The sequence below is a fragment of the Protomyctophum parallelum genome, assembly GCF_964188405.1.
Source record: "Protomyctophum parallelum genome assembly, chromosome: 2".
Lineage (NCBI taxonomy): Eukaryota > Metazoa > Chordata > Actinopteri > Myctophiformes > Myctophidae > Protomyctophum > Protomyctophum parallelum.
Genome location: NC_139699.1, coordinates 6,643,941 through 6,668,957, shown reverse-complemented (window position 1 = coordinate 6,668,957; position 25,017 = coordinate 6,643,941). Strand labels below are relative to the sequence as shown.

Here is a 25,017-nt window from a genome sequence, read left to right as displayed (position 1 = left end):
GACAGAAATAAAGAGTAGTTGTGTGTTGGCAGAAATAAAGAGTAGTTGTGTGTTGACAGAAATAAAGAGTAGTTGTGTGTTGGCATAAATATAGAGTAGTTGTGTGTTGGCAGAAATAAAGAGTAGTTGTGTGTTGGCATAAATATAGAGTAGTTGTGTGTTGGTAGAAATATAGAGTAGTTGTGTGTTGGTAGAAATAAAGAGTAGTTGTGTGTTGACAGAAATAAAGAGTAGTTGTGTGTTGGCAGAAATAAAGAGTAGTTGTGTGTTGACAGAAATAAAGAGTAGTTGTGTGTTGGCATAAATATAGAGTAGTTGTGTGTTGGCAGAAATATAGAGTAGTTGTGTGTTGGCAGAAATATAGAGTAGTTGTGTGTTGGCAGAAATAAAGAGTAGTTGTGTGTTGGCAGAAATATAGAGTAGTTGTGTGTTGGCAGAAATAAAGAGTAGTTGTGTGTTGACAGAAATAAAGAGTAGTTGTGTGTTGGCAGAAATAAAGAGTAGTTGTGTGTTGACAGAAATAAAGAGTAGTTGTGTGTTGGCATAAATAAAGAGTAGTTGTGTGTTGGCATAAATATAGAGTAGTTGTGTGTTGGCAGAAATAAAGAGTAGTTGTGTGTTGGCAGAAATATAGAGTAGTTGTGTGTTGGCAGAAATAAAGAGTAGTTGTGTGTTGGTAGAAATAAAGAGTAGTTGTGTGTTGGCAGAAATAAAGAGTAGTTGTGTGTTGGCAGAAATAAAGAGTAGTTGTGTGTTGACAGAAATAAAGAGTAGTTGTGTGTTGGCAGAAATAAAGAGTAGTTGTGTGTTGGTAGAAATAAAGAGTAGTTGTGTGTTGGCAGAAATATAGAGTAGTTGTGTGTTGGCAGAAATAAAGAGTAGTTGTGTGTTGGCATAAATATAGAGTAGTTGTGTGTTGGCAGAAATATAGAGTAGTTGTGTGTTGACAGAAATAAAGAGTAGTTGTGTGTTGGCATAAATAAAGAGTAGTTGTGTGTTGACAGAAATAAAGAGTAGTTGTGTGTTGGCAGAAATAAAGAGTAGTTGTGTGTTGACAGAAATAAAGAGTAGTTGTGTGTTGGCAGAAATAAAGAGTAGTTGTGTGTTGGCAGAAATAAAGAGTAGTTGTGTGTTGGCAGAAATAAAGAGTAGTTGTGTGTTGGCAGAAATATAGAGTAGTTGTGTGTTGGCAGAAATATAGAGTAGTTGTGTGTTGACAGAAATAAAGAGTAGTTGTGTGTTGACAGAAATAAAGAGTAGTTGTGTGTTGACAGAAATATAGAGTAGTTGTGTGTTGACAGAAATAAAGAGTAGTTGTGTGTTGACATAAATATAGAGTAGTTGTGTGTTGGCAGAAATATAGAGTAGTTGTGTGTTGGCAGAAATATAGAGTAGTTGTGTGTTGACAGAAATAAAGAGTAGTTGTGTGTTGACAGAAATATAGAGTAGTTGTGTGTTGACAGAAATATAGAGTAGTTGTGTGTTGACATAAATATAGAGTAGTTGTGTGTTGACAGAAATAAAGAGTAGTTGTGTGTTGACAGAAATATAGAGTAGTTGTGTGTTGACAGAAATATAGAGTAGTTGTGTGTTGACAGAAATAAAGAGTAGTTGTGTGTTGACAGAAATAAAGAGTAGTTGTGTGTTGACAGAAATAAAGAGTAGTTGTGTGTTGGCATAAATAAAGAGTAGTTGTGTGTTGACAGAAATAAAGAGTAGTTGTGTGTTGACAGAAATAAAGAGTAGTTGTGTGTTGACAGAAATAAAGAGTAGTTGTGTGTTGACAGAAATAAAGAGTAGTTGTGTGTTGGCATAAATAAAGAGTAGTTGTGTGTTGACAGAAATAAAGAGTAGTTGTGTGTTGGCATAAATATAGAGTAGTTGTGTGTTGGCATAAATATAGAGTAGTTGTGTGTTGGCAGAAATAAAGAGTAGTTGTGTGTTGGCATAAATATAGAGTAGTTGTGTGTTGGCAGAAATAAAGAGTAGTTGTGTGTTGACAGAAATATAGAGTAGTTGTGTGTTGGCAGAAATAAAGAGTAGTTGTGTGTTGACAGAAATAAAGAGTAGTTGTGTGTTGGCATAAATAAAGAGTAGTTGTGTGTTGACAGAAATAAAGAGTAGTTGTGTGTTGGCAGAAATATAGAGTAGTTGTGTGTTGGCAGAAATAAAGAGTAGTTGTGTGTTGACAGAAATAAAGAGTAGTTGTGTGTTGGCAGAAATATAGAGTAGTTGTGTGTTGGCAGAAATAAAGAGTAGTTGTGTGTTGACAGAAATAAAGAGTAGTTGTGTGTTGGCAGAAATATAGAGTAGTTGTGTGTTGGCAGAAATAAAGAGTAGTTGTGTGTTGGCAGAAATATAGAGTAGTTGTGTGTTGGCAGAAATAAAGAGTAGTTGTGTGTTGACAGAAATAAAGAGTAGTTGTGTGTTGGCAGAAATAAAGAGTATTTGTGTGTTGACAGAAATAAAGAGTAGTTGTGTGTTGACAGAAATAAAGAGTAGTTGTGTGTTGGCAGAAATATAGAGTAGTTGTGTGTTGGCAGAAATAAAGAGTAGTTGTGTGTTGGCAGAAATAAAGAGTAGTTGTGTGTTGACAGAAATATAGAGTAGTTGTGTGTTGACAGAAATAAAGAGTAGTTGTGTGTTGACAGAAATAAAGAGTAGTTGTGTGTTGACAGAAATAAAGAGTAGTTGTGTGTTGGCAGAAATATAGAGTAGTTGTGTGTTGGCAGAAATAAAGAGTAGTTGTGTGTTGGCAGAAATAAAGAGTAGTTGTGTGTTGACAGAAATATAGAGTAGTTGTGTGTTGACAGAAATAAAGAGTAGTTGTGTGTTGGCAGAAATATAGAGTAGTTGTGTGTTGGCAGAAATAAAGAGTAGTTGTGTGTTGACAGAAATATAGAGTAGTTGTGTGTTGACAGAAATAAAGAGTAGTTGTGTGTTGACAGAAATAAAGAGTAGTTGTGTGTTGACAGAAATAAAGAGTAGTTGTGTGTTGACAGAAATAAAGAGTAGTTGTGTGTTGACAGAAATAAAGAGTAGTTGTGTGTTGGCAGAAATAAAGAGTATTTGTGTGTTGACAGAAATAAAGAGTAGTTGTGTGTTGACAGAAATAAAGAGTAGTTGTGTGTTGGCAGAAATATAGAGTAGTTGTGTGTTGGCAGAAATAAAGAGTAGTTGTGTGTTGACAGAAATATAGAGTAGTTGTGTGTTGACAGAAATAAAGAGTAGTTGTGTGTTGGCATAAATATAGAGTAGTTGTGTGTTGACAGAAATAAAGAGTAGTTGTGTGTTGGCAGAAATAAAGAGTAGTTGTGTGTTGACAGAAATAAAGAGTAGTTGTGTGTTGACAGAAATAAAGAGTAGTTGTGTGTTGGCAGAAATATAGAGTAGTTGTGTGTTGACAGAAATAAAGAGTAGTTGTGTGTTGACAGAAATAAAGAGTAGTTGTGTGTTGGCAGAAATATAGAGTAGTTGTGTGTTGGCAGAAATAAAGAGTAGTTGTGTGTTGCAGAAATAAAGAGTAGTTGTGTGTTGACAGAAATATAGAGTAGTTGTGTGTTGACAGAAATATAGAGTAGTTGTGTGTTGACAGAAATAAAGAGTAGTTGTGTGTTGACAGAAATATAGAGTAGTTGTGTGTTGACAGAAATAAAGAGTAGTTGTGTGTTGCAGAAATAAAGAGTAGTTGTGTGTTGCAGAAATAAAGAGTAGTTGTGTGTTGACAGAAATAAAGAGTAGTTGTGTGTTGACAGAAATAAAGAGTAGTTGTGTGTTGGCAGAAATAAAGAGTAGTTGTGTGTTGACAGAAATAAAGAGTAGTTGTGTGTTGGCAGAAATAAAGAGTAGTTGTGTGTTGGCAGAAATATAGAGTAGTTGTGTGTTGGCAGAAATAAAGAGTAGTTGTGTGTTGGCAGAAATATAGAGTAGTTGTGTGTTGGCAGAAATATAGAGTAGTTGTGTGTTGGCAGAAATATAGAGTAGTTGTGTGTTGGCAGAAATATAGAGTAGTTGTGTGTTGGCAGAAATATAGAGTAGTTGTGTGTTGGCAGAAATATAGAGTAGTTGTGTGTTGACAGAAATAAAGAGTAGTTGTGTGTTGACAGAAATAAAGAGTAGTTGTGTGTTGGCAGAAATAAAGAGTAGTTGTGTGTTGGCAGAAATAAAGAGTAGTTGTGTGTTGGCAGAAATATAGAGTAGTTGTGTGTTGGCAGAAATATAGAGTAGTTGTGTGTTGACATAAATAAAGAGTAGTTGTGTGTTGACAGAAATAAAGAGTAGTTGTGTGTTGGCAGAAATAAAGAGTAGTTGTGTGTTGGCAGAAATAAAGAGTACTGTTGCGTGTAGACAGCGTGTGGACAGAAATAAAGAGTATATTGTTGCATGTAGACAGAAAAGGGTAGTTGCGTGTAGAGACAGAAATAGCTCAGTATCTGTGACCCAGGACTATAACTGTTTAACCTGAGAGACTGTTGTCACCTTGGGTTATGTCATTAATCGTCTGCTGTAAATTAAGGCAAAATACCATGTCACAATGATTGTCCCAAACCAACTTTACCAGGGCTTTGGTTTGATTCTGTTTCCTTTATTTATTTTTAATGTAAATTACTTAAAGGACCACTTCACCAGTTTACATCTTCATATAATTGGTCCTCACTAATGTTCATGATAAAATGCCACAATGTTTTTCCCGACTCGGTCTGTGTCTCATAGGAGGGCCATGAGCAGTTCAGAAACTTGTCTACCAGTGACATCATTGATTGGGAATCAAAGCTAATAGAAACAGCAGGCAGCCTTTCTATTCCTGAAAAGTTGCAATGCAATTATTGGAAGCCATTATTCTCACAATAATAAAAATCATGAGCACAAGAAATACCAACAAATTGTGGTATTTTATCATGAACATTAGTGAGGACCAATTATATGAAGATAGGTTGAAAAGTGGTTGAAATAAACATCTTGGAACATCATCTCGTCTCATGTCTGCCGTGCACAATTCTCCTCTGTATGGTATGAAATATACTTCATGGTCCTTTAAAGGAGCACTCCACACATATCCAACCTTAATATCTTCATACAATTGGTCCTCACTACTGCTCATTATTAGATGGCACAATTTCCATCCACTCACACTGATTTTCATTGGTGGGCTGTGGACAGTTCAGAAACCTGCCTACCAATGACACATCGATGGCATTACAAGCAAATACAAACTACAGTCATTCTCTTCCTGGAAAGTTTAGCACACTGAAATAGAAGCCATTGTTCTGGCATTGATAGATATACGCATTTGAAATCTTGTTTCAAATTACCAAACCTGCCTACTGTTTTATTATTATTATTATTATTACAAATTGATATTTCAATGTCTGCCAAGGACTTCATTAACTGCTTTTTTATCAACACATTTCTTGCTAGCCATTCCGGGCAGAGCTAGCCTTGTGGTGCTAAGGGTGATGCATTGAACGAAGGACCTTTTCTGAGGCCCACAGTAAATGTTCTCTTATAGCGAGAATCACACAGCATACCTAAAAGGAAAGCTTAACTTGTCCACTCCAATTTATTTTTTTATTTTGATTTTACCATCTTCCATTCTGGAGATATGTACCTTTATGTAACACCTGATTTTGTACAGAAAGCCTAATTAGGAGCGGTTTTATGTCAGGCGCTGTGTATCGCAACACCGGTGGTGTTTTTTCCTCCGAGGTGGAAAGACTGTTGTGACCCTTGGGGGGGTCCCTGTGCGACGCTCCTTTGCGGAGACGCTGCCTTCATTTGTCCCCGAAATAACTGTGTAACACTAATAGTAGCCTACAACAACATTTCCATGTCTAGTTTGATGATGATAGAATCGAAAAGAATACTTTATTGGCAAAACAGTTGGAAGGACAGTAGCCTATCACCAATTAAAAGCGCCAAAAGCGATAAAACACATGTTGAAGCTTGTTTCCATTTAGGTCCATTTATTATACAACAATCACCCAGCACTACAGATAACCATACACAGTGAAGGACAGTAGGCTACACACTGGACAAAAGACTTAACAGAACAACACAGAAAGCAGTTGTGTAAGCACTAAGTAACTAATGTACTCAAGTACTGTACTTTGGGGTATTTTTTTTTTACTTAGCCTGGCATGGCCAGACTAGTATCACTGCATAGTCTGGAACTTCGGTGTGGTAGATTTCTCTCACTTTTATTTAAATAAAACATGTGAGTACTTTCTTTCACCACTGATAGAACGACTGCCCTTGTAGCCAGCTATAAGGAGTATTTAAAGGTATATTCAGTGATTTCACTCAAAAAACCTTAGGTTTTGTTTTTGGCTGTGGGACCCAGCCTTTCGTCCAATCAGGATAGAGAGTCAAAAACGAAACCTAAGGTTTTTTGACCCCCAGGGGTTAACTGGGGACAGGGAGGAACTCCTTATATGGTCAGCACACTCTATAGTAGGGAGGATTATCACAACAAAACAAAAAAATAAGTGATATTTGAATTAAGTGAAATCACTGAATATACCTTTAAGTGAAGTCATGTTTAAGGTCAGTTTTAAACTTTGTTTTCGTGTTTTTAAGGTGTGCTACTGTTAGATTCATGGTGATGTTCTCATTGTTTGCAGGTGTGTTACTGGGCTCCTGCACGGGGATGCTGCTCAGACACTACTCTCCTCTGCCTCCGGACGTCGTCATGGTCATTGCATTCCCAGGAGAGATCTTGATGAGGCTGCTGAAGATGCTCATCTTACCTTTGGTCGTTTCCAGTCTGGTCACAGGTGAGTGGCACCATGGTGCATGTTGGTTCAGATAGATGCAGTAGATGGACCTTTATTGATGCTATCCATTTGGGAATGCATGTGTTGCAGTAGCAGCAACAGCAGCAGCAGCAGTTAGCATAACCATACCGGTAAGAGTAGAGCAATACAAATAATTAACACTAGTAAATATAATTGAAATGTGCGTGTGTGGGTGGGTGGGTGGGTGGGTGCGTGTGTGCGTGTGTGCGTGCGTGCGTGCGTTCGTGTGCATGTGCGCGTGGGTGTGTGTGTGTGTATATATATATATATGCATATGCCTGCAGGCCGGTGTACAACAGTGGGTATGAGGATAATAGTCTATAGTACAGTAATAAGATATGTGGATAGGCCTACAGTATATAATATAAATATAGCTTATATAAGATCACAATGTGTTGCATCAGCCTGAGTATTTCTACCTTGTGGTATTGCTACTTTTACTTCCATCACTGCGTTCATGTTATTTTCCACTTCATATGAAAACAAAGTTTGCTGTGGCCATGAGACTAGGCTATATTCTGAAGAGCTCATTGTCTATCTTCCACTCAGTGCTTTTTAGTCGATATGTAATGTCTTTATTATACACAAAAGAGATCTTTCTAAATATCGGTAAACAACATAATTCTTCCTCCAGAAGAGCATTGGACAGGGAGGCACCATTATAGCCCACTCTTTATTTCTCACCAGAGACAGACCAACATAAAATACGCTTCCAGTACAAAAGGGCTGTTTTGGATTGCTTCCAGACCAAACAGAAAATCTGACTGCTCGTTTTAAGGGCTGATTCATACTCCTATTTTAGTGCAGAATAAAAGTCGGTTCGGCGCTGTAGAACCTACAATGTGACATCATTTGAGGTTCGGGGGGGGACCGTACCATACCGTCCTAAAGTCGACTCTTCGGTGCGAGTATGAATCGGCCCTAAGGACATGTTTGTTTGGCCGTGGCTGCTGAGCCGGTACTGGTTGGTACGCACATTGTACAAGCTCTGAAGGTCATGCAATCTCATGGCTATTATCCTCAATAACCATCGGCAATGGTATAGTAAATAAGTACAGTGTTACTTGAGTACTGTACTAAAGCACATTTTTGGAGAATTAGATTTTTTTGTTTTTTGGAAGCTGCTGACTTTCACTCTGCTACATTGTAGAGAAAGATTTTCGCACCCCTAGAGTATGAGGCTTATAAAAATAAGAGACAAAAGTCGTGACGTACAGTGACTTTTGTCTCTTATTTTTATTTTTATTGTTGACGTTGACCTTGCTGTATTTTTTTTCTCAAACAAGTGTATTTACTCTTTACATCATTGTTTTATTTATAATGTTTTTTATAATTTGATCTCAATGATGTATGAGTTTATGGGTGTACGGGTGGCGGGGAGATTATGACTGCCGGTCCGTGCCACGGCAGTGGCGGTTTGTAAGTGACTGTGGCTCAGGAGGTAGAGCAGGTCGTCCAATGATCCATGGGTCGGCGGTTCGAATCCCGGCTCCTCCTGTCTACATGTTGAAGTGTCCTTGGGCAAGACTCTGAACCCCAAATTGCTCCCGATGTGCTGGTTGGTACCTTGCATGGCTTCCGCCGCAATCGGTGTATGAATGGGTGAATGTAATGCACAATCTATGTAAAGCGCCTTGGATAAAGGCGCTATATAAATGCACCATTTACCATTTAAGCGGCAACTGCCGATAACAGCTGCAGTGTACCGTGGCTCCCAACATGCGTTACCCGGTAAAAATCACTTGTGGATTCCCTGTGTACTTTTAATACTTTAGTATTTTGTGTGACGCTGTAGTGTGATCAAGTAGGGCGTTCATTTACAAAACACAAAACATTAAAATATGGAGATTAAAGGTTTCTTCCCAACAGCAGCGATATACTTTATCCAGTGTCCTCTGCTGCTTGGTATGCTACCCCTACTTCTACAAGATCTGAAGGTGTTTTGAGGTCATGCAATCTCACTATCCTTCCGTGACTTTAACCACACAAAACTATAAATATTGTTACTGTCCATATAAACATGTCCGTACACGGACGGACCGGTCCGTGGCAAAGAGTTGGTCTTGTCCGTGGCAAATTTTACATTTTCTGTTTTACACACCATTATAATGTTCTCATTTTGATCATAACACTCACTTACTGAATGTCAAGTCTCCAGGTTTTCTTCAGAATAAGTATGACAATTATTTAGGAGTCCACTAGAACTAGTCGTTCTCAAATGTTTAATTTGCAAAGACCCCTTAACTCTGAGAGTGTTCAAATGGAACCAAATGGACCTGGCCGTAAGGGTCCATTTGGTTCCATTTGAACACTCTCAGAGTTACAGACCTGTTATGGTCATTCAGGGCTAGCAAAATGGAATGTTGACAAAACTCCAGGAGGGGCGAACCCCATCCTCGACCTTGGCGAGTCGTCTTGACCTTTGGCTTTTGGTCATGACCTGCCTCGACCTCCTGGGCTTTCGTCGCGACCTGCGCCTCTTTTCCGTGACGTTCCAGCCGTGCAGTGTGACGCATGGTACGGTCTCTGTGGAGAACAGGCGCTCGTCGAGTCTCGTCGCGTATTTTGCGACACGTCGCAACCTTTGACCTTTGTCGTCGCAACTTTTTAACTTTTACATTATCGTGCGCCGCGATAATGTAATAGGACGCCGATGGTATTGAAACGGTGTCTTTGGTTATTTTCCCCGTGGAGTGGTTTTCTGGGGTCCTAGCTTGCGGGTTTCGAGGCCACCGCATGTGCCTCTCCGACCCGCATCCGTGGGGTCCCCGTGGACCCTTGGGGGGGGGGGGGGTTCCTGTGCGACGCTCCTTTGCGGAGATGCTGCCTTCATTTGTCCCCGAAAAATAAGGCTGCACTTTCCCGAAGGTTACTTTTCATTTGATTGCGTCAATTATTTTAATCCAATACCCACATTGTATCACATTTTGTCGATTGATATAACTTCAATAACCTCCACATGACCACGATCGTCCTTCTGGGGGGTCCTCGTGGAATTTAGATGTCATTGCTCTGTCTGTCTGTCTGTCTGTCTGTCTGTCTGTCTGTCTGTCTGTCTGTCTGTCTGTCTGTCACGCACGCACGCATGCAGACATGTCCACAGATATTAATTTAAAGATATTAATTTAACGAGGGTGGGAGGGGGGTAATGATGTAATTCTTATAAGTCAAGCATGGAGTGAAGTCTAAATTCTCTTAATTAACCGCAGCCGATCTGCAAGCTCACATCGCACCTGCCTGCAGCTATACATCTGCCAATTGAGAGAGTGAGAGAGAGTGAGAGAGAGAGAGAGAGAGAGAGAGAGAGAGAGTGAGAGAGAGAGAGAGAGAGAGAGAGAGAGGGGGGGGGGGCTTTATGGAATTAAATAATCAAAGTCATGCATGGAGTGAACAGTGAAGTTTACATATCAGACTGTAATTGTCTTATTTGCACCGACAAGCTGCAGATATATTCTGCAGATATAATGCATGGGTGCCTTTCGGTGCTTTTACACGCCGTGGAGTGGTTCTCGGGCCGCACACACACACACACACACACACACACACACACACACACACACACACACACACACACACACACACACACACACACACACACACACAGTACACACACACAGCTGGGCATATCATTTGGCATGCAATTTGCATTCTGTGCGCTCTTTCCTGTGTGTCGAATGGCAGTGTTTAAAAATAATAATCCAAAAATGTCCAGAAATGTCCACTACAAGCCAACATGGTGATGACCCTTGGTCCATATCCATTTTTTTCTCTCTTTTTCATAAATTAATCACTCTGATTGATCATCATACTACAGCGTCACACAACAGCATCGAAATTAGCAGATCCACAAGCCTGAAAAGCGCCTCAAAAAGCGACGTGACAGTTTTGGACATGCGGTTTCCAACACAGTGACGATATACTGTATTCAAGCATCTCCAACCTTTCAGACAGCAACCATTTTAACACTTTACCTGCAGTAGGCCAAAACTTATTTAATTAACTTAATTAAAGCTGCAGTGAAAAAACAACCTCAAAATGGGTCAGGGACAGGTTTGGAAAACACTGGTTTATAGTCAAATCCCTTATCGTGTGGCATTACCTTTTTGAACTTGCCACAAAGACCATATACTTTTGCCACTTACGTATATTTTAATGCAGATACTTTTGTACTTTTACTCAAGCAGGCTACATTTTGAATATGGGACTTTTCTACTACTTGTAGCAAGAGTATATCTACAATGCAGAATTTATACTTACAGGATAAGTGCCAGGGACGTAATCCCGTAACCCCGACGTCTTTGCACTTTTTTTTTTTTTTTTACAAAAATGTTTTTAACATTTTTTTTTAAACGCCCTCTCTTTTTTTATAATGGGAGAATTGGCACTCAGAGCCTAAACTGGTGACCACCAGGTGGCACTGAAGGAGTTAAGTTTAATTTTTACTAAAGTAAAACATCTGAGTCTACTGTACTTCTTCCACCACTGGTTCTAAAACCCTTATGATCATTATACCCCACAGGTCTTCTTCCACCACTGGTTCTAAAACCCTTATGATCATTATACCCCACAGGTCTGGTTCTAAAACCCTTATGATCATTATACCCCACAGGTCTGGTTCTAAAACCCTTATGATCATTATACCCCACAGGTCTGGTTCTAAAACCCTTATGATCATTATACCCCACAGGTCTTCTTCTAAAACCCTTATGATCATTATACCCCACAGGTCTTCTTCCATCACTGGTTCTAAAACCCTTATGATCATTATACCCCACAGGTCTGGTTCTAAAACCCTTATGATCATTATACCCCACAGGTCTTCTTCTAAAACCCTTATGATCATTATACCCCACAGGTCTTCTTCCATCACTGGTTCTAAAACCCTTATGATCATTATACCCCACAGGTCTTCTTCCATCACTGGTTCTAAAACCCTTATGATCATTATACCCCACAGGTCCATCACTGGTTCTAAAACCCTTATGATCATTATACCCCACAGGTCTGGTTCTAAAACCCTTATGATCATTATACCCCACAGGTCCATCACTGGTTCTAAAACCCTTATGATCATTATACCCCACAGGTCTGGTTCTAAAACCCTTATGATCATTATACCCCACAGGTCTAAAACCCTTATGATCATTATACCCCACAGGTCCATCACTGGTTCTAAAACCCTTATGATCATTATACCCCACAGGTCTGGTTCTAAAACCCTTATGATCATTATACCCCACAGGTCTTCTTCCATCACTGGTTCTAAAACCCTTATGATCATTATACCCCACAGGTCTGGTTCTAAAACCCTTATGATCATTATACCCCACAGGTCTAAAACCCTTATGATCATTATACCCCACAGGTCCATCACTGGTTCTAAAACCCTTATGATCATTATACCCCACAGGTCTGGTTCTAAAACCCTTATGATCATTATACCCCACAGGTCTTCTTCCATCACTGGTTCTAAAACCCTTATGATCATTATACCCCACAGGTCTTCTTCCATCACTGGTTCTAAAACCCTTATGATCATTATACCCCACAGGTCCATCACTGGTTCTAAAACCCTTATGATCATTATACCCCACAGGTCCATCACTGGTTCTAAAACCCTTATGATCATTATACCCCACAGGTCCATCACTGGTTCTAAAACCCTTATGATCATTATACCCCACAGGTCTGGTTCTAAAACCCTTATGATCATTATACCCCACAGGTCCATCACTGGTTCTAAAACCCTTATGATCATTATACCCCACAGGTCTGGTTCTAAAACCCTTATGATCATTATACCCCACAGGTCTAAAACCCTTATGATCATTATACCCCACAGGTCCATCACTGGTTCTAAAACCCTTATGATCATTATACCCCACAGGTCTGGTTCTAAAACCCTTATGATCATTATACCCCACAGGTCTTCTTCCATCACTGGTTCTAAAACCCTTATGATCATTATACCCCACAGGTCTGGTTCTAAAACCCTTATGATCATTATACCCCACAGGTCTGGTTCTAAAACCCTTATGATCATTATACCCCACAGGTCTTCTTCCATCACTGGTTCTAAAACCCTTATGATCATTATACCCCACAGGTCCATCACTGGTTCTAAAACCCTTATGATCATTATACCCCACAGGTCTTCTTCCATCACTGGTTCTAAAACCCTTATGATCATTATACCCCACAGGTCACTGGTTCTAAAACCCTTATGATCATTATACCCCACAGGTCTGGTTCTAAAACCCTTATGATCATTATACCCCACAGGTCTGGTTCTAAAACCCTTATGATCATTATACCCCACAGGTCTGGTTCTAAAACCCTTATGATCATTACCCCACAGGTCACTGGTTCTAAAACCCTTATGATCATTATACCCCACAGGTCTGGTTCTAAAACCCTTATGATCATTATACCCCACAGGTCACTGGTTCTAAAACCCTTATGATCATTATACCCCACAGGTCCATCACTGGTTCTAAAACCCTTATGATCATTATACCCCACAGGTCTGGTTCTAAAACCCTTATGATCATTATACCCCACAGGTCTTCTTCCATCACTGGTTCTAAAACCCTTATGATCATTATACCCCACAGGTCTTGCTGGTCTGGACGCCAAGTCCAGCGGCCGGCTGGGCACCAGGGCTATGGTCTACTACATGACCACCACGGTGATCGCGGCGGTGCTGGGCGTGGTGCTGGTGCTGCTCATCCACCCCGGGAACCCCAAGCTCAGGGGGCAGATGGGCGCGGGCAAGAAGAACGAGGACGTGTCCAGTCTGGACGCCTTCTTTGACCTCATCCGAAATCTCTTCCCCGAAAACCTGGTGCAGGCCTGCTTCCAACAGGTGGGATTTGTCCTAGAACCGTATTTAAATGTTTTGGAACTACTGATCTAGAAATAGAAAATCTATTGTTAAAGTGCAGCTACAAGTTATTAAAATAATGATAATTAAGTACAGTAAGAGCAAAACATTGAGCGAAATCTTGACATAATTGTGAAAAGATTGAATAATTTTGAACATTTTGAACGGGGGTCTCTCTTATGGGGGTCCTTGGCAGGAAATATTTTCAGATGGGGGTCCGTAGCCATTCTTCTCCTCTTTTAAACACTAGAAGGTCTGAAGAAAAAAGGGCAAAACTAGCATGTGCTTAAATTCATATTTAGAAAATGTTTCAGATGTCAAAAATGTCTGAGATGATAGAATGGTGATGGTTGATGAGGGTCATGGAAGGGGAACCTTCTGAAACCTTCCTGGGCAAAGATAATTAACTTTAAAATATTTAAAAAACGGTCAAAATGACCTCTCAGACCTTCTAGTGTTAAATATTTTGAGTGCCCGTCTTTTTTCAATCAAGGTTTGTGTTGACTTCACACAACTATGGCCATTTTGACAGGTGGCCACCTAGTGAAGGTGATTGCCCACATGGCCCACCTAGTGAAGGTGATTGCCCACATGGCACATGATTCTGTTCATGGCTATAGTTCTGCATCGTATCAACTCTCTTTTCGTTTTCTGATCCGTTCTAGAGCGGATATAACCCATGGCAGAACCCAAGAGTGTCGTGCACCTCCAAAATTATTCCACTGGTTTAAAATGTGTTTAGTTTTGGTATAATTGTTAATATTTCTTTTGACTACGGAGACTAAACTAATGATTTTAGTTTAGTTTTATAGTCTAAACCGGATCACACGTCTCAATTTTAGAATGAAAACCAGAGCTTTCCTCTGTGGTGGAAAGCCTGCGTGACGTGAGGCTGGTTTATGGCTGATTGTATTATCATTTTAATAATTTGATGTTTTAAATGTCACTTGCAGATTCAGACGATTCACACCAAAGTACCAGTGCCCAGTAACAGGACCAGAGCACCGCCCCAGTACACCATCAAGAGGTCACTCCAGTTTAAAGGAGGAATGAATGTCCTCGGTTGGTCAAACATTTTAATTCATAGTGTATAGTTGCCTATATACATCACAGACTTTTATTAAAACATGATCATTTTCATTCCAATTCAAGGTCATCCATTTGGTAGAAAATAGCAGATCGACAATTGTCTATGTTCAGCTAAAGCTTTCTCCACAATAAAAGCAATTTGGGGCGGGAACCCATTTTGGTGCTTTAGCTATTGAAAAATAGCAGATCTACAAGCTCATAGCGCGCCACCGAGTGGCGCGCTACGAGCTTGTAGGTCTGCTATTTTTCTTTAATCGAAGAACCACTGACATAGAAACATAGCTTTAGATTGTGGGGGCCTAAATAATATAGTAGAAACGTTTTTTATCAATATTTGAAGAAAAGAAAAAAAGAAAATCTTTTTTTTAAGAGAAAAATTGCCAAAAGGGCAGGGGGTGCTCTAGCACCCCCTAGTGTCTATCTGTGCACGCCATTGCACTAACACTATGAATATGAACCACATTCATAAACTGGTGGCAGACATCTCTCTTATAGGATGTCCCATGCAGACATCTCTCTTATAGGATGTCCCATGCAGACATCTCTCTTATAGTATAGTATCGTATATATATATATATATATATATATATATATATATATATATATATATATATGTATCGTATAGTATAGTATCTTATAGGATGTCCCATGCCCTTTTCTTGCAGGTTTAATCGGGTTTTTCGTGGCGTTTGGCGTCACCATGGCCAAAATGGGAGAAAAAGCCAAACTGATGCTGGAGTTCTTCAACGTACTGAATGAGATCGTAATGAGACTGGTGGGCTACATTATGTGGTAAGTAAACCCCACAAAGAAGTACATTTACTCAAGTACTGTACAAATTTTGAGGTATCTTTTACTTTATTTCCAATTTTCAATACTTTTACTTCTACTGCACGCAGAGGCAAATTATCATACTTGCACTGTAGCTACTACACTCCACTAGGCCGTGAAGGAAGTAGGAAGAGTTATTCTGTGTGCATTAGAACATATTATTGATTATTATTATTACAAAACAAACCAGCCCTAAATACTCCCTACATAGGATATTTATACTTTTTGAAAACGTACAATGTGATATTCTGCATAACGACGAGTACGTTTACTTTTGGTACTTTAAAAGTATATTTTGATTCCAATTCTTTTTCACTATTTACTAAAGTTTACAGTTTTATTGTTTATTTCCTTTTCCCATTCTATTCTGTTTCTTCTGAAGCTTTGTCCACATTGGTTACATTTGTATCGTCTATGTTCTTTGTCCATCCTGGCTTATTTATCCCATTCTGAACGGAACCCATTTTGGTGTCGGCATCATGTTATGCTTTAGCTATTGAAAAATAGCAGATCTACAAGCTCATAGCGCGCCACCGAGTGGCGCGATACGAGCTTGTAGGTCTGCTATTTTTGAAAAATCGAAGAACGACTGACATTTTTTGAATCTGATCTCAGGTCCGAATGGGTTAATCAGACCAGTGTGTGTCCAGTGGAAACCTCGTATGAATCTGATCTCAGGTCAGAATGGGTTATTGTATGAAACAAGTCTATAGACTTGGCTGCCACATGACATAAGGTCATTTCGTAAAGCCATGCATTGTTGGCCCTAAAAAAAACGAATTTGAGTCCATTTCCACCACTGTGTGTGTTTGTGTGTAGGTACCATAGACTGTAAAAAAATATGGACAAAGCGTTCCCCGGGTCTAACATGGACGTAAAATGAAGCCTGTAATTCTATGGTAATTCCTGATGTAAATCGCCATATTTCTAGATCCGTTTTGGCCCAGCTGGCCATTGGCTGGCTCCGTTTTGGCCCAGCTGGCCATTGGCTGGCTCAGACACGAGGCGGGACTTCCCCCCTTCTTCTCTGTTGGTTTTTATTTTGACTCGAGTGGGAGGGGAATCCCGATCATAGACTGTAACGGTAGCCACGCCCCTCAGAACATACGCGACTTTATGGTCATTTTTTTAATTAATGGGACCATCATTTTCCAAAAAGAATATTATGACATTAGAAATGAGACTTTAAACTAGTGACTGGAAGCAGAAAGTATTCATGACCATGTTTATTAAGGTAATACAGTCTAGGTGAAGTTGGGCCCAAATACATGGACTTCTATGGGGCTATGGGTTTTTCTGGGTCCAATGACAGCGCCACAACAGGCCATTATATGAATCGCGATTTCCTTATAGGCTTCACAAAATATCTGTCTGACTGCCCCCCTGGTAGGTACTCGCCCATGGGCATCGCCTGTCTGATCTGTGGGAAGATCATCTCCATCGCCGACCTGGAGGTGGTGGCCCGACAGCTGGGCATGTACATGGTGACGGTCATCGTGGGTCTGCTCATCCACGGAGGGATCTTCCTGCCGCTCATCTACTTCGTCATCGTCAGGAAGAACCCCTGGACCTTCTTCATGGGGATCTTCCAGGCCTGGGTCACCGCTCTGGGAACAGCGTCCAGGTGGGGGAGACATTTCTCACACATTCAACTTAAAGGGACACTTCACCCTTTTTACAAAAAAATATATGTTAATGACGTTTAGAAGCTTTAGATCACTTTCCTGGGGGTATTTATGTGTGTAATATGTGGTTTTAGTTATTTTAGATTGTAGCAGTGAGCCTGTTGTCTCTGATGTCATGGACACTGGTCTCACTACCTTCCTGGACTACAATTCCCATAATTCTTTGGTGCACTGCTCCTCCTTGTGGATAGGGGGAGAGCTGTCTTACTGAGACAACATGTAGTCCAGGAAGGAAGTGAGCCCAGTGTCCATGACATCAGAGACAACAGGCTCACTGCTACAATCTAAAATATCTAAAACCACATATTACACACATAAAGACCCCCAGGAAAGTGTTCTAAAGCTTCTAAACGTCATTAACATATATTTTTTTGCAAAAAGGGTGAAGTGTCCCTTTAATGATTTTAGGTTGTGAGTTGGTCTTTTATTGACATCATGGCAATAATGCATGTCCAGAACCGTTACTTTTCGGGAAATGGAAGCGAATTACGGAACCTGTGTTCCAATGGATCGAATACAGTAATTATCCCAAACTAAACTATTCAATTGTTTACTATGTAACTTAAGTTATATATCTATTTATAGCATAATATAACATTATGTCCCACACAATTATAAAGTTGCATTTTTAAGGAATAACAATCATCCTTCCATAAATGTATAGAATCAGGGGGTCCCTATAGGGCTTAAACGTATTAGACTATAGTTTCATCCTGGCATTTTGCCAATTAAGGCACCAAGGCTGAACTGCCAGTCAAAGTGAAGACTGCCAATCACAGCGTGCCCTTGCCGGAGCATGCTTGCAGAGACTCTTGGGTAATGAAGGCAAAGTTGGCTGCCATGTTATGCCTCAAAGTACATACTACTGCTTTAAGCACTTTCACGTTAAATCGCATAGCGTTGTAAGCTCATAGATCGTTTGCCTGACATTTGCAAACACACGTACGATGAATAGTGCACTTGTATCGTGCATCGAAAACATCCGATCTACAAATTAATTCCCATTTCACCTTGAATATGCAGCAACTTGTCTTGCATTGTCATATCCTAAACGCAAAGACCATAAACTAGTTACTGTTGAGAAAATAATGCTTTGTTATTGCCTTTGACTCAAAGTTTTCATTCCCCAAGGGATCCCACATTTCACACTGTTCTTACTTTGTGTTTTTAATGTAAATGGGACGTAGCCTACTCACCCATTTCCCAAGGTGATCTCAGAACTCTCTCCTTGGCTTCTGGCTCGGCAACAGCTCTGTGGTCTTTGAAATAAACCAACAAAAAACAAAAACACATACGTGAGACGATCTGGGAATCCATTAAATCCATTAATTTAATGGACCCGAGAAGGCCTCCTCTAACACGCCACACTTTCGGTTAAGCGAATATTCAATCAATCACGGAACACTGGTGGTGAGCTTTTGTTCTTACTCACGGCGGTCGCCCTGTGGCTGATCATCAGGGTGTGTGTTGTTGTGTTGGACCACGATGATCTGTATCTAAACTTTGAAACCGTGCCGGCAGTTTCTCCTCAGACTACAATCCTAGACCTGAGGTTCAACAAAATCAAAGGTCATCTTGCTTTCAACCAGGATGAAACGGAATCCATTAAATAAATAAAGCAAATGTTTTTGCCTCTTGGGGCGCGGCAGAATCTGTCTTTGGAGATTAGTCATTGGATAATGATGATAATATGATTTAATTTGATCGTAACCACTTGAACCCCAGCATGCCTATTCTCTGGAAAACAGCTCAAGCTTGTGGATCGGAACTAGAGCCAGAGGCGTCATTTAAAAAATAAATATAGGGTGGCAAAGAAATTACAATTTCAGACCAATTTCAGACAGAAATACTGAAAATGGCTGGTTTCACAAAATTGAAGATTTTTAAAAAAGTGTCTAATTTATGTATTGGTGACAAGAAAATAATAACGTGTCACATGTCATTATGCAGATGAACTGGTGTACATTGAAATGCACTCAGCGCCAATCTAAAATCAAATTAATTAACCTGCAAAAATGTAGGAAGGTGGTGAAAATGCATACAATACACTGACACGAAACAAGACAGGAACGCCCAAAAACGTCACATCCGGTTTTTTACCCTGGGCAGACTTTTCTATGGCTGCCAATGCAACTTTTTCCAATCCTTAATCACATACGGACAAAAATCTATGCCGATAATATCTAACTTGCGGAGGTAACGTGCCTTGTCCACGGGCAACAGATCTTTCAACGTATGGCATTGCAAATACGTTTGATAATCGCTACTCTGCGCAATATTGTTTTGGAAATGCCGCAAATTGCATTGCAGTGAAATCACAACTTACCTGGGGGTGGTGACTCCGCCCTGAATACGCGTTTTCGTGTCAGTGTATTACAGAATTTTGAGGATAATGCAACCAACCAACACATTACTTTGTACTTGACATTAGCCCCTTGCCAGGGAGTGGAAATTCCCCTGGGATACCAAATGTCAAATGAAGCCCCTGGCTGTATAGGGCTCAAGTTTGGTTAAACAACATGCATTGCAATAATGCTTGTGGTAATTAATAGCAGGAGTGAAATAACATTAAGATTGGTGGCAGAGAGAGATATGTTAGATGAAAGAACGGACCGCAAAAACATGGTGATTGATGATGTTTTAATTTTATGGCTGCTTGTAAACACAGACTTCTTGGTTAGGAAAGATTTCACAAGAGAAAAACTGTGTCATTTAATTACGTGATTGTTTGTCTTACACCGAAGATTTGTTTCTGTTCTATACACCCTAACAGTGCCATTTTCAGACTATAGTGGACTCTGGACAGGAGACGGCTATTTGTGTCAGCTTTTGTTACCTACACACACACCCGAGAAGGCCTCCTCTAACACGCCACACTCTCGGTTAAGCGAATATTCAATCAATCACGGAACACTGGTGGTGAGCTTTTGTTCTTACTCACGGCGGTCGCCCTGTGGCTGATCATCAGGGTGTGTGTTGTTGTGTTGGACCACGATGATCTGTATCTACACTTTGAAACCGTGCCGGCAGTTTCTCCTCAGACTACAATCCTAGACCTGAGGTTCAACAAAATCAAATGTCATCTTGCTTTCAACCAGGATGACGCTGGTTCCTTCATAGGACTAGAAAAAAACCTCCACACACTTCACCTCAACAACAATCATATACGAAGTATTCCCAAGGAAGCGTATTTGATGTATTACCTTGTGTTGTTCTTGTAAATCGCTCTGGATTAAGAGCATATAGCTGCTAAATGCCTAAATTATAAATTGTAATGTAGGAAAAGCCAAAAAGGGAATACAGTATTTACAGTACTCGCGACCCATAAAAAATGGGTCCCGACCAGCTGTTCGGGAAACGGTGATCTAAACCATTTCTGTTCATATGTCTTGGTCTAGTGCTGGCACCTTGCCCGTCACCTTCCGGTGCTTGGAGGACAACCTGCACATCGACAAGAGAGTGACGCGCTTCGTCCTCCCCGTGGGAGCCACCATCAACATGGACGGCACTGCGCTCTACGAAGCCGTGGCGGCCATCTTCATCGCTCAGATGAATGACATTGACCTTGACTGGGGGCAGATCGTTACTGTAAGGTGAGTATATGATATGATATGCAAGCAAGGTAAACAATTATATAACTTGTATCTCCATATTTCAACTTTTTGTAAACAGCTATATTCTGATATCAAACTAGGCAAACAGAAAATACATTTTCAGGTTCAAGGGGATACAAATTTTATCCAATCAGGGGGGAGAACTTTTTCAGGATACAGGATAAAGAAATTAAATGGAAAGTGATGACAAAAATGGAACTGGAACACTATACAATTTAAGCTGATACTGTAGTGTACATCCTCTTTGAGAGATTCTGTCTCAACTGATTGAATGAAATTGGTATCCCATCCCGTAGGGCAGCTCTGAACTGTGCATAGTAGCTCCTCTGAGACACAGAGAGTGTCTATAATGGTCCTCAATGATGTCCATTATGCACATATATATTAAGGTTGAATTATACATGGGTGAAGTGCTCCTTTTAACCCATGTAAGTACATTGGAGTGCGGCTTTGACCTGGTTCTCTCTCTGCAGTATGACGGCTACCCTGGCCAGTGTGGGAGCCGCCAGTATCCCCAGTGCTGGACTGGTGACCATGCTGCTGATCCTCACTGCGGTCGGCTTGCCCACCCAGGATATCAGTCTGCTGGTGGCTGTCGACTGGCTGCTGTGAGTACAATACAATGGGCACGAATGCACAGTGGTGCAGGTGTGGCAAATGCTACACCTTTTAGTGTGCACGTTTAATCTCAAAATCACTAATTAGGGCATGTTTAGGGCATGAAAGCAAAAGTACATTACATACACTTTTGGAAAGGATTTTAAGTGGTATCTTATTTCCCTCTGCCTGCGCACTGCACACAGAAGCACAAGCAAACATGATACTGTATTATCTAAATGAAATGTATTGAAATACAAAACCCTGTCTCTTGAGTCTGCGTACAACTAACACCACTGTCCAATTTTAGTTTAAATACAATATAAGACAATCTATGCAGACATTGTTTTGATAACATTTCTTGTGAGAATCTATCTGTAGTTTGATAGCTGCTGGAATGTAGATCTTAAATGTTGCTATGGATGGTTGCTATGGATGGTTGCTATGGATGCTGGATCACGCGACCCGCTCTCCCTGTTATAAGGTTTAATTTGAATGATGTGTGTGGACGCGCCCGTGAGTGTGTTTGTGTGTGTGGGTGTGTGTGTGTGTGCATGTGTGCTATTGTTTGTGCGTGCATGTGTGTGAGTTAGTGCGTGCGTGCCTGTGTGTTTATTCAAGTGTCATCCTTTCTTGGGCATGATTAATTATAATTAATTAATTAACAATCTTTTGATGTGATGGAAATTCACTAATGAGAAAACCTACGCATAATGGTGAACTAAATTAACACCAGTTTAGAAATCACTGCTGTCGTGCAGAAACCTTACATCTCCATATTTTTTACTTTTAGTGATAAATTAAAGTCAGACGACTTTGTCATACTACTAAAAGTAGCAGAACTAGCCAATCTACAATCTCACCAATTAACTGAAAGTGGTTAAGTGTGTCTCTGGGTTTTATAAATATCGAACCAATGAAAAGTATTATTAACAAGAGCTTCTGACAAAATTATTACTACATTGGATCCACTTCCTGAATGTAGAAGCCTGGAGATTTTATGGTTTACGTTTGGTATTAGCCATTAATTCTCCTGCTTGGAGTATCAATACTAATCAATGGGTTGGATTGGGGGGGTAAAATCAACTAATCAAAATGATTCCCGAGCGCGGCACGACGGCAGCTGACCGCTCCTTGGCTGTGGCTCACTGCTCCCAGAGATGGGTCAAATGCCAAGAACAAATTTAACTGTCATAACATGTGTAGTCTAGGAAAATTGGCCTCAGATCCTGTGCAGCAGGGGCGTGGCCCAGTGCGTTGCGTTTCAAATGAAATGCGAATCAAAAGACAGGGGCGGGTTCCACATGGAGTGGGCGCTACATCTAAATAAGACGGAAGGAAAACAATTGCTCCTTGAGCGGTGGTGGCCTACTACAATTCAATTTGGAATTGGATTCCCTTCGGACTATTTTCATGGTGTGCACAGTGCTTCAGACCGGAAAGGGGAGTGTCCGCTCAGATTCTGAGCGCAACGTACTTCCCTCACAGGGATACGGTCCTTTTTCCCCAGAAGTCTTTCTCGCCCGTCTAGTGGCGAAAAATAACACTTCTGGGAACTCAGATTATAACATGTGTGACAAATCGTACGACTTTGACTTTTGTGTCTACATTTACTTTAGTTTAGTTTAGTTTTTTTGATTATCTTCACAGTAACAAAACAGCTTATTTGTTAACACACGGTTACATAACAAAAGGAACTGGAGGTGATCAAAAGGAATAGGCTGAAAGCTTATAAATGCCTATCATACGAACATCAAAATAAAAAATCCTCACGTGGTTAGAGCAATTGAAGGAATTACAATAAACAATCCAAACAATTTAATACCACTGTCTAGAAGATTCACAACCAATTGACGAGAACCAACACAATACCCCCCCCCCCACCCCGCCTGTTACTTTCACCTCGCAGGGATCGTTTCCGCACGTCCGTCAACGTGGTGGGAGACTCGTACGGCGCTGGCATCGTGTACCACCTCTCCAAAGACGAACTGGACATGTTCGACGCTCAGCAAGGCCGACCCGACGAATACGGCAGCATGGGAAGCATGGGGAAACAGCAGCAGTATTATGAGAACAACAGTAGTAACCAGAATGTATACGCCCACCACCAACAACACAACTCTGCTCTCATGGACGACAAGGTACAATATGGATATAGATTAACGGACATAGAGACTTGTATGTAGAGAAAAGCTCCCCGGGTGTTCGTCATGTGCTCGTGCTGTTTTAAGTTGTTTGTGTGTTTGTCTTTTGTTTTTATGTTATTTTGTATATTGACATAATTATGTTTATGTGAATATACAATGTCACACATTCATCTAAATCATTGTTCAAATGTAATACTGTACACCTGTTAATCATATGAAAAAAAGCAGTTTTTGTGATACCATATAGCTAATCAACAGCATTCCAATATTTATATTCACCACTTGTTCTTTTAATACATATAACATCCTTAAAGAAACTCACTTTTCCTTAATTGAAATCTGTATGACTTGCCTATAAGATGTTAAGCATAAGCTTCTCTCAAACCGTTTCTGCTCTCAAATCATTTTGTGTTTTGTGTTTATGTCTTAATTGGATATCTACTGTACATGCGCACCATGCGCGCACATGTTTGTTTTCGTAATTGGACATGTATTCGTGGTAGCCGCCCTTGATCAAATGCTGCTCTTTGGTAGACATAAAAACTGCTGTTTCATCCAAAGTGATAATATTCATAAAATGCCAAAAGCATTCATGCACCCTCAAAAGTATTCATGAAATGCAACCAACAACAAACTAAAAATATTTAATTTATTTGCTAATTATTACATTGGATGTCCGCATGGTGCAACATTGTGTCTGGTATTCTGAATGATAATAATTATTAGGGATAATATTGTTATTGTGGTATTGTAGTTCGGTTGGGCAGAGAATCCATCAAATACATGACCAATTTTGAAATGAAAATCCTTATGTTTTGATTTTCTGTCAATGATATAACTTCATATCAATATTGTACTGTAACTGTACATGTTACTGCATCACATTTAAAGCTACAATCCACAAGTTTTATGTCCGATGTCTCTCTCTATCAACGGAGAGAGAGCTAATTGCAGCAATGTCCGAACTACATTAAAGATGGCAGTGCATGTCGTATCCGGGATGCCGCCTGCTTCAAAAACCTAACGGACATTGAACCTTTTGATGTCTTAATGGAAGATTATAGGCAGACCACCTCGAATTACTGCAGATAATGGTTGTAATTGATTAAAATCAATTGTATTCATCAATAAGTTCCCAATTGTATCTTCGAAGAGACTACACATTGGGGATACTCAAATCAAATTCAGTCAAAAATGTCTGATCTCTTTCTAACTGGCATCCCTATTTTAGACATTATAGGTTTTTTTTATTATGCATTTATTTTAAATTTATTTGAATCAAAATGTGTACATGTAAGTGGTTAAGGTTTTGGTTTCTCTGCTCCCAACCTGTGACAGTGTGCATGTGACGGTGCCTTGATCCCCACATTAAACTAA

General features: G+C 40.1%; 1 protein-coding gene across 1 annotated transcript in view; it reads left to right on the top strand.

The window, feature by feature from the left end:
* The window catches only part of LOC310855001 (excitatory amino acid transporter 2-like), a 60,487-nt gene that overhangs the window by 34,360 nt on the left and 1,110 nt on the right, over window positions 1-25,017 (top strand). Inside the window, exons 3-10 of the mRNA XM_083759816.1 lie at window positions 6,621-6,773; window positions 13,409-13,659; window positions 14,631-14,739; window positions 15,432-15,558; window positions 16,988-17,221; window positions 20,681-20,875; window positions 21,370-21,504; window positions 23,403-23,634. Coding sequence (XP_083615942.1) covers window positions 6,621-6,773; window positions 13,409-13,659; window positions 14,631-14,739; window positions 15,432-15,558; window positions 16,988-17,221; window positions 20,681-20,875; window positions 21,370-21,504; window positions 23,403-23,634 — 1,436 coding nt within the window. The remainder of the gene's footprint in view (window positions 1-6,620; window positions 6,774-13,408; window positions 13,660-14,630; window positions 14,740-15,431; window positions 15,559-16,987; window positions 17,222-20,680; window positions 20,876-21,369; window positions 21,505-23,402; window positions 23,635-25,017) is intronic.